Source organism: Pseudophryne corroboree, chromosome 4 (genome assembly GCF_028390025.1).
Source record: "Pseudophryne corroboree isolate aPseCor3 chromosome 4, aPseCor3.hap2, whole genome shotgun sequence".
Lineage (NCBI taxonomy): Eukaryota > Metazoa > Chordata > Amphibia > Anura > Myobatrachidae > Pseudophryne > Pseudophryne corroboree.
The window spans coordinates 2,027,674-2,045,021 of record NC_086447.1 but is presented as its reverse complement, the minus strand read 5'-3'; the positions used below and the strand labels follow the sequence as shown (position 1 = coordinate 2,045,021).

The window sequence follows — 17,348 nt, the reverse complement described above, 5'->3', positions numbered from 1 at the left end:
GGATTCCTGTTTAACCCTTCCAAAGCTAGAATGCATTGAGTTTCAGCTCATACTGAGGTTTCTCAGCCATTCTGGCAGGGGCGGATTTTCTGATCTTTCTGGCTGGTCTGGTAATGAGCCCTGGACTAGTTTTCTCATATTTCATGGCTTGCTTTACAGCTGTAGTATGAGGCCTGCGTAAATATCCTGGCCTTTACAACCAGGTCCCAGGAAGGGAAAGTCACACCCTGCTGGCTAAAGCGTCTCTGAGGGATTCCCCCCAGGCACTTACTGTAAATGCATTCTCCAAACCAACTCTGGCTTCCGGCATCACAGGGTATCTGACACCTCTGGCTGTACTGTATAAAGCTCTATCCCAGCAGAGTCATTAGGTGTCAACCAGTGGTCAGTCTACTTCACTTTCTACCATACAATATACAGCTGGAGCCACGCTCATCTATCTTCTCTGCTGCACCAAGGCTTATTAGCATAAACCTTTCATCTATTGTTCTCAGCTGTAATACAATACAGATAACAATACAGTAGGGGTAGATGAGCAGGGCTCCATCTGTACTGTACATTGATAAGTCGCCCAATTACAGTCATGCCCATTTCCATATAAAATTGGGCGTTCCTTACAGTGGGGGTTACCCACAGAGTCGCCACTCCCTCTATGATTTTGGTTTGCTGTAATCTGTTGCTCATGACATCCCAGGAGGTCAATAGATTGTGCGATACCCAAGATCTGTGGTCTGGCATTAAATCACTACAAAGAGTCAATTCTGGTGCTCAAACTGATCAACAACTGAACATCTTGGCCATAGCATTATGCTTGTATGCATTGAGTTGTTGCCACGTGATTGGCTGATTATGGTGTAGTGAATAAAGTGCCATCGTGTGATTATCCTGTGTGAGGGGATAGGAATAAATATATATATATCCCGGTGTACTATCAGGCAGCTGAGCTCTATCTGAACCTGGACCTCGTCAAGGAAGCCATCGATGCCTTTATATATGGGGAAGAGTGGAACAAAGCAAAGCGAGTGGCAAAGGAGCTGGATGCCAGGTAATGCCAGGTCTCGTGTGTGGCACAGCCCCAACATGCTTACACCCTGTACACCCCACTATTACTGCCACCGATGCCAGTCCCGGGGGGCACCACCTAATACCACTGATTGTGGCACAGTCCCAGTGACATGCTTACACCCCACTATTACTGCCACCGATGCCAGTCCCGGGGGGGCACCACCTAATACCACTGATTGTAGCACAGTCCCAGTGACATGCTTACACCCCACTATTACTGCCACCGATGCCGGTCCTGGGGGGGGCACCACCTAATGCCACTGATTGTGGCACAGTCCCAGTGACATGCTTACACCCCGTACACCCTACTATTACTGCCACCGATGCCATGCTTACACCCCGTACACCCCACTATTACTGCCACCGATGCCAGTCCTGGGGGGGGGCACCACCTAATGCCACTGATTGTGGCACAGTCCCAGTGACATGCTTACACCCCGTACACCCTACTATTACTGCCACCGATGCCATGCTTACACCCCGTACACCCCACTATTACCGCCACCGATGCCAGTCCTGGGGGGGGGCACCACCTAATACCACTGATTGTGGCACAGTCCCAGTGACATGCTTACACCCCGTACACCCCACTATTACTGCCACCGATGCCAGTCCTGGGGGGGGGCACCACCTAATATCACTGATTGTGGCACAGTCCCAGTGATATGCTTACACCCCGTACACCCCACTATTACTGCCACCGATGCCGGTCCTGGGGGGGGCACCACCTAATACCACTGATTGTGGCACAGTCCCAGTGACATGCTTACACCCCGTACACCCCACTATTACTGCCACCGATGCCAGTCCCAGGGGGCACCACCTAATACCACTGATTGTGACGTGTGCAATGTCTTCCCCTGTACAGGTACGAGCAGTACGTGGATGAGCGATATAAAGACTACTTGAAGAATCAGGGAAAAGTTGATTCTGTGAGATAATATTTTATTTATTTTCTCTGCCCAGAACTATCTTCTCCATCCGTATCACCAACCTACCTAACAGCCCATATGTGTCTCCATCCGTATCACCAACCTACCTAACAGCCCATATGTGTCTCCATCCGTATCACCAACCTACCTAACAGCCCATATGTGTCTCCATCCGTATCACCAACCTACCTAACAGCCCATATGTGTCTCCATCCGTATCACCAACCTACCTAACAGCCCATATGTGTCTCCATCCGTATCACCAACCTACCTGACAGCCCATATGTGTCTCCATCCGTATCACCAACCTACCTGACAGCCCATATGTGTCTCTATCCGTATCACCAACCTACCTGACAGCCCATATGTGTCTCCATCCGTATCACCAACCTACCTTACAGCCCATATGTGTCTCTATCCGTATCACCAACCTACCTAACAGCCCACAGCCCATATGTGTCTCTATCCGTATCACCAACCTACCTGACAGCCCATATGTGTCTCCATCCGTATCATCAACCTACCTGACAGCCCATATGTGTCTCTATCCGTAACACCATCCTACCTAACAGCCCATATGTGTCTCCATCCGTATCACCAACCTACCTGACAGCCCATATGTGTCTCCATCCGTATCACCAACCTACCTGACAGCCCATATGTGTCTCCATCCGTATCACCAACCTACCTAACAGCCCATATGTGTCTCTATCCGTATCACCAACCTACCTAACAGCCCATATGTGTCTCTATCCGTATCACCAACCTACCTAACAGCCCATATGTGTCTCTATCCGTAACACCAACCTACCTAACAGCCCATATGTGTCTCTATCCGTATCACCAACCTACCTGACAGCCCATATGTGTCTCCATCCGTATCACCAACCTACCTAACAGCCCATATGTGTCTCTATCTGTATCACCAACCTACCTGACAGCCCATGTGTGTCTCTATCCGTATCACCAACCTACCTAACAGCCCATATGTGTCTCTATCCGTATCACCAACCTACCTAACAGCCCATATGTGTCTCTATCCGTAACACCAACCTACCTAACAGCCCATATGTGTCTCTATCCGTATCACCAACCTACCTAACAGCCCTTATGTGACTCCTTACCATTCCTCCTACTGCTCCACTTACCCTGGTTCTTCACTCTCTACCCCTACAGCTCCACGTAATATTCCTTCCTCCCATCTACCTCTCCTGCACCACGTAATATCCCTTCCTCCCATCTACCTCTCCTCCTCCCCGTAATATCCCTTCCTCCCATCTACCTCTCCTGCTCCATGTAATATCCCTTCCTCCCATCTGCCTCTCCTGCTCCACGTAATATCCCTTCCTCCCATCTGCCTCTCCTGCTCCACGTAATATCCCTTCCTCCTTTCTACCTCTCCTGCTCCATGTAATATCCCTTCCTCCCATCTACCTCTCCTGCTCCCCGTAATATCCCTTCCTCCCATCTACCTCTCCTGCTCCATGTAATATCCCATCCTCCCATCTACCTCTCCTGCTCCACGTAATATCCCTTCCTAACATCTACCTCTCCTGCTCCACGTAATATCCCTTCCTCCTTTCTACCTCTCCTGCTCCACGTAATATCCCTTCCTCCCATCTGCCTCTACAGCTCCACGTAATATTCCTTCCTCCCATCTACCTCTCCTGCTCCACGTAATATCCCTTCCTCCCATCTACCTCTCCTGCTCCATGTAATATCCCTTCCTCCCATCTACCTCTCCTGCTCCACGTAATATCCCTTCCTCCCATCTACCTCTCCTGCTCCACGTAATATCCCTTCCTCCCATCTACCTCTCCTGCTCCACGTAATATCCCTTCCTACCATCTGCCTCTCCTGCTCCACGTAATATCCCTTCCTCCTTTCTACCTCTCCTGCTCCACGTAATATCCCTTCCTCCCATCTACCTCTACTGCTCCCCGTAATATCCCTTCCTCCCATCTACCTCTCCTGCTCCCCGTAATATCCCTTCCTCCCATCTACCTCTCCTGCTCCATGTATTATCCCATCCTCCCATCTACCTCTCCTGCTCCACGTAATATCCCTTCCTACCATCTACCTCTCCTGCTCCACGTAATATCCCTTCCTCCCATCTACCTCTCTTGCTCCACGTAATATTCCATCCTCCCATCTACCTCTCCTGCTCCACGTAATATCCCTTCCTCCCATCTGCCTCTCCTGCTCCCCGTAATATCCCTTCCTCACATCTACCTCTCCTCCTCCCCGTAATATCCCTTCCTCCCATCTACCTCTCCTGCTCCCCGTAATATCCCTTCCTCCCATCTACCTCTCCTCCTCCCCGTAATATCCCTTCCTCCCATCTGCCTCTCCTGCTTCACGTAATATCCCTTCCTCCCATCTACCTCGCCTCCTCCCCGTAATATCCCTTCCTCCCATCTACCTCTCTTGCTCCACGTAATATCCCTTCCTAACATCTACCACTCCTGCTCCACGTAATATCCCTTCCTCCCATCTACCTTTACTGGTCCACGTAATATCCCTTCCTCCCATCTACCTCTCCTGCTCCACGTAATATCCCTTCCTACCATCTACCTCTCCTGCTCCACGTAATATCCCTTCCTCCCATCTACCTCTCTTGCTCCACGTAATATCCCTTCCTCCCATCTACCTCTCTTGCTCCACGTAATATCCCTTCCTCCCATCTACCTCTCCTGCTCCACGTAATATCCCTTCCTCCCATCCACCTCCCCTGCTCCCCGTAATATCCCTTCTTCCCATATACCTCTACTGCTCCACGTAATATCCCTTCCTCCCATCTACCTCTCCTGCTCCACGTAATATCCCTTCCTCCCATCCACCTCCTCTGCTCCCCGTAATATCCCTTCCTCCCATCTACCTCTCCTGCTCCACGTAATATCCCTTCCTCCCATCTACCTCTCCTGCTCCACGTAATATCCCTTCCTCCCATCTACCTCTACTGCTCCACGTAATATCCCTTCCTCCCATCTACTTCTCCTGCTCCACGTAATATCCCTTCCTCCCATACCTCTACTGCTCCACGTAATATCCCTTACTCCCATCTACCTCTACTGCTCCACGTAATATCCCTTCCTCCCATCTACCTCTCCTGCTCCACGTAATATCCCTTCCTCCCATCTGCCTCTCCTGCTCCCCGTAATATCCCTTCCTCACATCTACCTCTCCTCCTCCCCGTAATATCCCTTCCTCCCATCTACCTCTCTTGCTCCACGTAATATCCCTTCCTAACATCTACCACTCCTGCTCCACGTAATATCCCTTCCTCCCATCTACCTTTACTGGTCCACGTAATATCCCTTCTTCCCATCTGCCTTTCCTCCTCCACGTAATATCCCTTCCTCCCATCTACCTCTACTGCTCCACGTAATATCCCTTCCTCCCATCTACCTCTCCTGCTCCATGTAATATCCCTTCCTCCCATCTACCTCTACTGCTCCACGTAATATCCCTTCCTCCCATACCTCTACTGCTCCACGTAATACACCTACCTCCCATCTGCCTCTACTGCTCCACGTAATATCCCTTCCTCCCATACCTCTACTGCTCCACGTAATATCCCATCCTCCCATCTACCTCTTCTGCTCCATGTAATATCCCTTCCTCCCATCTACCACTCCTGCTCCACGTAATATCCCTTCCTCCCATCTACCTTTACTGGTCCACGTAATATCCCTTCCTCCCATCTGCCTCTCCTGCTCCACGTAATATACCTTCCTCCCATCTACCTCTACTGCTCCACGTAATATCCATTCCTCCCATCTACCTCTACTGCTCCACGTAATATCCCTTCCTCCCATCTACTTCTCCTGCTCCCCGTAATATCCCTTCCTCCCACCTACTTCTCCTGCTCCACGTAATATCCCTTCCTCCCATACCTCTACTGCTCCACATAATATCCCATCCTCCCATCTACCTCTCCTGCTCCCCGTAATATCCCTTCCTCCCATCTACCTCTACTGCTCCATGTAATATCCCTTCCTCCCATCTACCTCTACTGCTCCACGTAATATCCCTTCCTCCCATCTACCTCTCCTGCTCCACGTAATATCCCTTCCTCCCATCCACCTCCCCTGCTCCCCGTAATATCCCTTCTTCCCATCTACCTCTACTGCTCCACGTAATATCCCTTCCTCCCATCTACCTCTCCTGCTCCACGTAATATCCCTTCCTCCCATCCACCTCCTCTGCTCCCCGTAATATCCCTTCCTCCCATCTACCTCTCCTGCTCCACGTAATATCCCTTCCTCCCATCTACCTCTCCTGCTCCACGTAATATCCCTTCCTCCCATCTACCTCTCCTGCTCCACGTAATATCCCTTCCTCCCATCTACCTCTCCTGCTCCACGTAATATCCCTTCCTCCCATCCTCCCATCTACCTCTCCTGCTCCACGTAATATCCCATCCTCCCATCTACCTCTCCTGCTCCACGTAATATCCCTTCCTCCCATCTACCTCTCCTCCTCCACGTAATATCCCTTCCTCCCATCCTCCCATCTACCTCTCCTGCTCCTCGTAATATCCCCTCCTCCCATCTACCTCTCCTACTCCACATAATATTCCATCCTCCCATCTACCTCTCCTGCTCCACGTAATATCCCTTCCTCCCATCTACCTCTCCTGCTCCACGTAATATCCCTTCCTCCCATCTACCTCTCCTGCTCCACGTAATATCCCTTCCTCCCATCTGCCTCTCCTGCTCCACGTAATATCCCTTCCTCCCATCTACCTCTCCCGCTCCACGTAATATCCCTTCCTCCTTTCTACCTCTCCTGCTCCACGTAATATCCCTTCCTCCCATCTACCTCTCCCGCTCCACGTAATATCCCTTCCTCCCATCTACCTCTACTGCTCCACGTAATATCCCTTCCTCCCATCTACCTCTCCTGCTCCACGTAATATCCCTTCCTCCCATCTACCGCTCCTGCTCCCCGTATTATCCCTTCCTCCCATCTACCTCTCCTGCTCCATGTAATATCCCATCCTCCCATCTACCTCTCCTGCTCCACGTAATATCCCTTCCTCTCATCTACCTCTTCTGCTCCACGTAATATCCCTTCTTCCCATCTACCTCTCCTACTCCTCATAATATTCCATCCTCCCATCTACCTCTCCTGCTCCCCGTAATATCCCTTCCTCCCGTCTACCTCTCCTGCTCCACGTAATATCCCTTCCTCCCATCTACCTCTCCTGCTCCACGTAATATCCCTTCCTCCCATCTACCTCTCCTGCTGCACATAATATCCCTTCCTCCCATCTACCTCTCCTGCTCCCCTTAATCTCCCACCATTGTCAATACATGTGCGGTTTCTTGTAGTAACCCCTTGTTTGTGTGTATGATATGTTTCTTGTCTTCCAGCTGGTTGGCGTTGATGTTTTGGCTGCTCTGGATATGTACGCAGATCGGGGGCAATGGGAGAAGTGTCTGGACATAGCGGCTCAGCAGGTACGGAGATATATGCCCAGCGTGACATCTTATTATAGTGAGGTATCGCCGTCTCAGAGCCTTGCCTCCTTATGTAAAACTTGTCAGACTGAAACATGGGGAGTATAAGAAAGTCCTCAGACATCCAGTGTAAGGTGATAATGGAGGCAGTGGAGCTCGGAGTGAGTGTTACATGTAGCAGTGCGTGCAGTGGCCTGTGCAGGACATGAGAGCAGCGGACATCCCAGACTCAGCGATAGCGATTTCCTAGTGATAAAGTGATCGAGTAGAGGAGTCTATTTCCCACACACAGACCTGATATTCAGCAAGAGGAGGGGAAGCGGTGACATGGAGAGCAGGTGTGCCCGGGTAACTGTGCCCAGGGGAGAGTGCCAGGGTAACGGTGCCCAGAGGAGAGTGCCAGGGTAGTGGTACACAGGAGAGCGTGCCAGGGTAATAGTGCACAGGAGAGAGTGCCAGGGTAATAGTGCACAGGAGAGAGTGCCGGGGTAATGGTACACAGGAGAGAGTGCCAGGGTAATGGTACACAGGAGAGAGTGCCAGGGTAATGGTACACAGGAGAGAGTGCCGGGGTAATGGTACACAGGAGAGAGTGCCAGGGTAATGGTACACAGGAGAGAGTGCCAGGGTAATGGTACACAGGAGAGAGTGCCGGGGTAATGGTACACAGGAGAGAGTGCCGGGGTAACAGTGCACAGGAGAGAGTGCCGGGGTAACAGTGCACAGGAGAGAGTGCCGGGGTAATGGTACACAGGAGAGAGTGCCGGGGTAATGGTACACAGGAGAGAGTGCCAGGGTAATGGTACACAGGAGAGAGTGCCGGGGTAACGGTACACAGGAGAGAGTGCCGGGGTAACAGTGCACAGGAGAGAGTGCCGGGGTAACAGTGCACAGGAGAGAGTGCCGGGGTAATGGTACACAGGAGAGCGTGCCGGGGTAATGGTACACAGGAGAGAGTGCCGGGGTAACAGTGCACAGGAGAGAGTGCCGGGGTAATGGTACACAGGAGAGAGTGCCGGGGTAATGGTACACAGGAGAGAGTGCCAGGGTAACGGTACACAGGGGAGAGTGCCGGGGTAATAGTACACAGGAGAGGGTGCCAGGGTAACGGTACACAGGAGAGCGTGCCGGGGTAATGGTACACAGGAGAGAGTGCCAGGGTAACGGTACACAGGAGAGAGTGCCGGGGTAATGGTACACAGGAGAGAGTGCCGGGGTAATGGTACACAGGAGAGAGTGCCGGGGTAACAGTGCACAGGAGAGAGTGCCGGGGTAATGGTACACAGGAGAGAGTGCCGGGGTAACAGTGCACAGGAGAGAGTGCCGGGGTAACGGTACACAGGAGAGAGTGCCGGGGTAATAGTACACAGGAGAGAGTGCCAGGGTAACGGTACACAGGAGAGCGTGCCGGGGTAATGGTACACAGGGGAGCGTGCCGAGGTGATGGTACACAGGAGAGAGTGCCGGGGTAATGGTACACAGGAGAGAGTGCCGGGGTAATGGTACACAGGAGAGAGTGCCGGGGTAATGGTACACAGGAGAGAGTGCCAGGGTAACGGTACACAGGGGAGAGTGCCGGGTTAATAGTACACAGGAGAGGGTGCCAGGGTAACGGTACACAGGAGAGCGTGCCGGGGTAACGGTACACAGGAGAGAGTGCCAGGGTAACGGTACACAGGAGAGCGTGCCGGGGTAACGGTACACAGGAGAGAGTGCCGGGGTAACGGTACACAGGAGAGAGTGCCGGGGTAACGGTGCACAGGAGAGCGTGCCAGGGTAACAGTGCACAGGGGAGCGTGCCAGGGTAACAGTGCACAGGAGAGCGTGCCGGGGTAACGGTACACAGGGGAGAGTGCCGGGGTAATGGTACACAGGAGAGAGTGCCGGGGTAATGGTACACATGGGAGAGTGGGGGGCATGTGCGCCGGGTTAACAGTACACAGGGGAGAGTGGGGGGCATGTGCGCCGGGGTAACAGTACACGGGAGAGTGGGGGGCATGTGCGTCGGGGCAACAGTACACAGGGGAGAGTGGGGGGCGCATGTGCGCCGGGGTAACAGTACACAGGGGAGAGTGGGGAGCATGTGCGCCGGGGTAACAGTACACAGGGGAGAGTGGGGGGCATGTGCGCCGGGGTAACAGTACACAGGGGAGAGTGGGGGGCATGTGCGCCGGGGTAACAGTACACGGGAGAGTGGGGGGCATGTGCGTCGGGGTAACAGTACACAGGGGAGAGTGGGGGGCGCATGTGCGCCGGGGTAACAGTACACAGGGGAGAGTGGGGGGCATGTGCCCTGGGGTAACCGTACACAGGGGAGAGTGGGGGGCATGTGCGTCGGGGTAACAGTACACAGGGGAGAGTGGGGGGCGCATGTGCGCCGGGGTAACAGTACACAGGGGAGAGTGGTGGGCATGTGCGCCGGGGTAACAGTACACAGGGGAGAGTGGGGGGCATGTGCCCTGGGGTAACCGTACACAGGGGAGAGTGGTGGGCATGTGCATCGGGGTAACAGTACACAGGGGAGAGTGGGGGGCATGTGCGCCGGGGTAACAGTACACAGGGGAGAGTGGGGGGCATGTGTGTGGGGTAATAGTATACATGGGAGAGTAGGGATAGAGAGTGGGGGGATAAAGTTATAGAGAGTAGAATGGGGGGTGGAGGGCAGGTGTGTGGGGTAATAGTACACAGTAGAGAGTAGGGATAGAGAGTAGAAGGGGGGGTGGAGGGCAGGTGTGTGGGGTAATAGTATACAGGGGAGTGTGGGGGGATACAGTTATAGAGAGTAGAATGGGGGTGGAGGGCAGGTGTGTGGGGTAATAGTATACAGGGGAGAGTGGGGGGATACAGTTATAGAGAGTAGAATGGGGGGTGGAGGGCAGGTGTGTGGGGTAATAGTATACAGGGGAGTGTGGGGGGATACAGTTATAGAGAGTAGAATGGGGGTGGAGGGCAGGTGTGTGTGGTAATAGTATACAGGGGAGAGTGGGGGAATACAGTTAGAGTAGAGGGGGGCATGTGTGTGGGGTAATAACACTCCATGTGCCTGTGTATTACCCCCAGCACCCTCCTCATTTGCCCCCATGTCTGACCCGTGTGTCTGTGCCACAGAATTATAAAGTTCTCCAGAAATACGTGGCACTGTTTGCTACTCACCTGATAAAGGACGGAAGCTGGGAGAAGGCGTTGGACCTGTATGTGCAGCATGGAGCCCCCGCCAGTGCCCAGGTACCCCTTATATACAGTAATAGCAGCTGTTACACTGTCTCTGTATCACACACGCTGCGTCATGTACAGTAATAGCAGCTGTTACACTGTCTCTGTATTACACACGCTGCGTCATGTACAGTAATAGCAGCTGTTACACTATCTCTGTATTACACACGCTGCGTCATGTATAGTAATAGCAGCTGTTACACTGTCTCTGTATTACACACGCTGCGTTCATGTACAGTAATAGCAGCTGTTACACTTTCTCTGTAGTACACACGCTGCGTTCATGTACAGTAATAGCAGCTGTTACACTGTCTCTGTAGTACACACGCTGCGTCATGTACAGTGATAGCAGCTGTTACACTGTCTCTGTATTACACATGCTGCGTCATGTATAGTAATAGCAGCTGTTACACTGTCTCTGTATTACACACGCTGCGTCATGTACAGTAATAGCAGCTGTTACACTATCTCTGTATTACACACGCTGCGTCATGTACAGTAATAGCAGCTGTTACACTGTCTCTGTAGTACACACGCTGCGTCATGTACAGTGATAGCAGCTGTTACACTGTCTCTGTATTACACATGCTGCGTCATGTATAGTAATAGCAGCTGTTACACTGTCTCTGTATTACACACGCTGCGTCATGTACAGTAATAGCAGCTGTTACACTATCTCTGTATTACACACGCTGCGTCATGTACAGTAATAGCAGCTGTTACACTGTCTCTGTATTACACACGCTGCGTCATGTATAGTAATAGCAGCTGTTACACTGTCTCTATTACACACGCTGCGTCATGTACAGTAATAGCAGCTGTTACACTGTCTCTGTATTACACACGCTGCGTCATGTACAGTAATAGCAGCTGTTACACTGTCTCTGTATTACACACGCTGCGTCATGTATAGTAATAGCAGCTGTTACACTGTCTCTGTATTACACACGCTGCGTCATGTACAGTAATAGCAGCTGTTACACTGTCTCTGTATTACACACGCTGCGTCATGTATAGTAATAGCAGCTGTTACACTGTCTCTGTATTACACACGCTGCGTCATGTACAGTAATAGCAGCTGTTACACTGTCTCTGTATACACACGCTGCGTCATGTACAGTAATAGCAGCTGTTACACTGTCTCTGTATTACACACGCTGCGTCATGTACAGTAATAGCAGCTGTTACACTGTCTCTGTATTACACACGCTGCGTCATGTACAGTAATAGCAGCTGTTACACTGTCTCTGTATTACACACGCTGCGTCATGTACAGTAATAGCAGCTGTTACACTGTCTCTGTATTACACGCTGCGTCATGTACAGTAATAGCAGCTGTTACACTGTCTCTGTATTACACACGCTGCGTCATGTATAGTAATAGCAGCTGTTACACTGTCTATGTATTACACACGCTGCGTCATGTACAGTAATAGCAGCTGTTACACTGTCTCTGTAGTACACACGCTGCATCATGTACAGTAATAGCAGCTGTTACACTGTCTCTGTATTACACACGCTGCGTCATGTACAGTAATAGCAGCTGTTACACTGTCTCTGTATTACACGCTGCGTCATGTACAGTAATAGCAGCTGTTACACTGTCTCTGTATTACACACGCTGCGTCATGTATAGTAATAGCAGCTGTTACACTGTCTCTGTATTACACACGCTGCGTCATGTACAGTAATAGCAGCTGTTACACTGTCTCTGTATTACACACGCTGCGTCATGTACAGTAATAGCAGCTGTTACACTGTCTCTGTATTACACACGCTGCGTCATGTATAGTAATAGCAGCTGTTACACTGTCTCTGTATCGCACACGCTGTGTCATGTACAGTAATAGCAGCTGTTACACTGTCTCTGTAGTACACACGCTGCGTCATGTACAGTAATAGCAGCTGTTACACTGTCTCTGTATTACACACGCTGCGTCATGTATAGTAATAGCAGCTGTTACACTGTCTCTGTATTACACACGCTGCGTCATGTACAGTAATAGCAGCTGTTACACTGTCTCTGTATTACACACGCTGCGTCATGTACAGTAATAGCAGCTGTTACACTGTCTCTGTATTACACACGCTGCGTCATGTACAGTAATAGCAGCTGTTACACTGTCTCTATTACACACGCTGCGTCATGTATAGTAATAGCAGCTGTTACACTGTCTCTGTATTACACACGCTGCGTCATGTACAGTAATAGCAGCTGTTACACTGTCTCTGTATTACACACGCTGCGTCATGTATAGTAATAGCAGCTGTTACACTGTCTCTGTATTACACACGCTGCGTCATGTACAGTAATAGCAGCTGTTACACTGTCTCTGTATTACACACGCTGCGTCATGTACAGTAATAGCAGCTGTTACACTGTCTCTGTATTACACACGCTGCGTCATGTATAGTAATAGCAGCTGTTACACTGTCTCTGTATTACACACGCTGCGTCATGTATAGTAATAGCAGCTGTTACACTGTCTCTGTAGTACACACGCTGCGTCATGTACAGTAATAGCAGCTGTTACACTGTCTCTGTATTACACACGCTGCGTCATGTACAGTGATAGCAGCTGTTACACTGTCTCTGTATTACACACGCTGCGTCATGTACAGTAATAGCAGCTGTTACACTATCTCTGTATTACACACGCTGCGTCATGTACAGTAATAGCAGCTGTTACACTGTCTCTGTATTACACACGCTGCGTCATGTACAGTAATAGCAGCTGTTACACTGTCTCTGTATTACACACGCTGCGTCATGTATAGTAATAGCTGTTACACTGTCTCTGTATTACACACGCTGCGTCATGTACAGTAATAGCAGCTGTTACACTGTCTCTGTATTACACACGCTGCGTCATGTACAGTAATAGCAGCTGTTACACTGTCTCTGTATTACACACGCTGCGTCATGTACAGTAATAGCAGCTGTTACACTGTCTCTGTATTACACACGCTGCGTCATGTACAGTAATAGCAGCTGTTACACTGTCTCTGTATTACACACGCTGCGTCATGTACAGTAATAGCAGCTGTTACAACTGTCTCTGTATTACACACGCTGCGTCATGTACAGTAATAGCAGCTGTTACACTGTCTCTGTATTACACACGCTGCGTCATGTACAGTAATAGCAGCTGTTACACTGTCTCTGTATTACACACGCTGCGTCATGTACAGTAATAGCAGCTGTTACACGGTCTCTGTATTACACATGCTGCGTCATGTACAGTAATAGCAGCTGTTACACTGTCTCTGTATTACACACGCTGCGTCATGTACAGTAATAGCAGCTGTTACACTGTCTCTGTATTACACACGCTGCGTCATGTACAGTAATAGCAGCTGTTACACTGTCTCTGTAGTACACACGCTGCGTCATGTATAGTAATAGCAGCTGTTACACTGTCTCTGTATTACACACGCTGCGTCATGTATAGTAATAGCAGCTGTTACACTGTCTCTGTATCGCACACGCTGTGTCATGTACAGTAATAGCAGCTGTTACACTGTCTCTGTAGTACACACGCTGCGTCATGTACAGTAATAGCAGCTGTTACACTGTCTCTGTATTACACACGCTGCGTCATGTATAGTAATAGCAGCTGTTACACTGTCTCTGTATCGCACACGCTGTGTCATGTACAGTAATAGCAGCTGTTACACTGTCTCTGTAGTACACACGCTGCGTCATGTACAGTAATAGCAGCTGTTACACTGTCTCTGTATTACACACGCTGCGTCATGTATAGTAATAGCAGCTGTTACACTGTCTCTGTATTACACACGCTGCGTCATGTACAGTAATAGCAGCTGTTACACTGTCTCTGTATTACACACGCTGCGTCATGTACAGTAATAGCAGCTGTTACACTGTCTCTGTATTACACACGCTGCGTCATGTACAGTAATAGCAGCTGTTACACTGTCTCTATTACACACGCTGCGTCATGTATAGTAATAGCAGCTGTTACACTGTCTCTGTATTACACACGCTGCGTCATGTACAGTAATAGCAGCTGTTACACTGTCTCTGTATTACACACGCTGCGTCATGTATAGTAATAGCAGCTGTTACACTGTCTCTGTATTACACACGCTGCGTCATGTACAGTAATAGCAGCTGTTACACTGTCTCTGTATTACACACGCTGCGTCATGTACAGTAATAGCAGCTGTTACACTGTCTCTGTAGTACACACGCTGCGTCATGTACAGTAATAGCAGCTGTTACACTGTCTCTGTAGTACACACGCTGCGTCATGTACAGTAATAGCAGCTGTTACACTGTCTCTGTATTACACACGCTGCGTCATGTACAGTAATAGCAGCTGTTACACTGTCTCTGTATTACACACGCTGCGTCATGTACAGTAATAGCAGCTGTTACACTGTCTCTGTATTACACACGCTGCGTCATGTACAGTAATAGCAGCTGTTACACTGTCTCTGTAGTACACACGCTGCGTCATGTACAGTAATAGCAGCTGTTACACTGTCTCTGTATTACACACGCTGCGTCATGTATAGTAATAGCAGCTGTTACACTGTCTCTGTATTACACACGCTGCGTCATGTATAGTAATAGCAGCTGTTACACTGTCTCTGTAGTACACACGCTGCGTCATGTACAGTAATAGCAGCTGTTACACTGTCTCTGTATTACACACGCTGCATCATGTACAGTAATAGCAGCTGTTACACTGTCTCTGTATTACACACGCTGCGTCATGTACAGTAATAGCAGCTGTTAAACTGTCTCTGTATTACACACGCTGCGTCATGTACAGTAATAGCAGCTGTTACACTGTCTCTGTATTACACACGCTGCGTCATGTACAGTAATAGCAGCTGTTACACTGTCTCTGTATTACACACGCTGCGTCATGTACAGTAATAGCAGCTGTTACACTGTCTCTGTATTACACACGCTGCGTCATGTACAGTAATAGCAGCTGTTACACTGTCTCTGTATTACACACGCTGCGTCATGTACAGTAATAGCAGCTGTTACACTGTCTCTGTATTACACACGCTGCGTCATGTATAGTAATAGCAGCTGTTACACTGTCTCTGTATTACACACGCTGCGTCATGTACAGTAATAGCAGCTGTTACACTGTCTCTGTATTACACACGCTGCGTCATGTATAGTAATAGCAGCTGTTACACTGTCTCTGTATTACACACGCTGCGTCATGTACAGTAATAGCAGCTGTTACACTGTCTCTGTATTACACACGCTGCGTCATGTACAGTAATAGCAGCTGTTACACTGTCTCTGTATTACACACGCTGCGTCATGTATAGTAATAGCAGCTGTTACACTGTCTCTGTATTACACACGCTGCGTCATGTATAGTAATAGCAGCTGTTACACTGTCTCTGTATTACACACGCTGCGTCATGTACAGTAATAGCAGCTGTTACACTGTCTCTGTATTACACACGCTGCGTCATGTACAGTAATAGCAGCTGTTACACTGTCTCTGTATTACACACGCTGCGTCATGTACAGTAATAGCAGCTGTTACACTGTCTCTGTATTACACACGCTGCGTCATGTATAGTAATAGCAGCTGTTACACTGTCTCTGTATTACACACGCTGCGTCATGTACAGTAATAGCAGCTGTTACACTGTCTCTGTATTACACACGCTGCGTCATGTATAGTAATAGCAGCTGTTACACTGTCTCTGTATTACACACGCTGCGTCATGTACAGTAATAGCAGCTGTTACACTGTCTCTGTATTACACACGCTGCGTCATGTACAGTAATAGCAGCTGTTACACTGTCTCTGTATTACACACGCTGCGTCATGTACAGTAATAGCAGCTGTTACACTGTCTCTGTATTACACACGCTGCGTCATGTATAGTAATAGCAGCTGTTACACTGTCTCTGTATTACACACGCTGCGTCATGTACAGTAATAGCAGCTGTTACACTGTCTCTGTATTACACACGCTGCGTCATGTACAGTAATAGCAGCTGTTACACTGTCTCTGTAGTACACACGCTGCGTCATGTACAGTAATAGCAGCTGTTACACTGTCTCTGTATTACACACGCTGCGTCATGTATAGTAATAGCAGCTGTTACACTGTCTCTGTATTACACACGCTGCGTCATGTACAGTAATAGCAGCTGTTACACTGTCTCTGTATTACACACGCTGCGTCATGTACAGTAATAGCAGCTGTTACACTGTCTCTGTATTACACACGCTGCGTCATGTACAGTAATAGCAGCTGTTACACTGTCTCTGTAGTACACACGCTGCGTCATGTACAGTAATAGCAGCTGTTACACTGTCTCTGTATTACACACGCTGCGTCATGTACAGTAATAGCAGCTGTTACACTGTCTCTGTATTACACACGCTGCGTCATGTACAGTAATAGCAGCTGTTACACTGTCTCTGTATTACACACGCTGCGTCATGTATAGTAATAGCAGCTGTTACACTGTCTCTGTAGTACACACGCTGCGTCATGTACAGTAATAGCAGCTGTTACACTGTCTCTGTATTACACACGCTGCGTCATGTATAGTAATAGCAGCTGTTACACTGTCTCTGTATTGCACACGCTGCGTCATGTACAGTAATAGCAGCTGTTACACTGTCTCTGTATTACACACGCTGCGTCATGTATA

At 49.4% G+C, this 17,348-nt stretch overlaps 1 protein-coding gene across 7 annotated transcripts in view; it reads left to right on the top strand.

Annotated features, from left to right (window-relative positions):
- The window catches only part of IFT172 (intraflagellar transport 172), a 553,694-nt gene that overhangs the window by 415,351 nt on the left and 120,995 nt on the right, over nt 1-17,348 (top strand). For 6 of the 7 annotated variants that reach the window (XM_063914906.1, XM_063914907.1, XM_063914905.1 and 3 more), the window contains 4 exons: nt 936-1,045; nt 1,934-1,997; nt 7,376-7,462; nt 10,571-10,687. In XM_063914906.1, coding sequence (XP_063770976.1) covers nt 936-1,045; nt 1,934-1,997; nt 7,376-7,462; nt 10,571-10,687 — 378 coding nt within the window. The remainder of the gene's footprint in view (nt 1-935; nt 1,046-1,933; nt 1,998-7,375; nt 7,463-10,570; nt 10,688-17,348) is intronic. The other variant, XM_063914909.1, reaches the window with a different exon arrangement.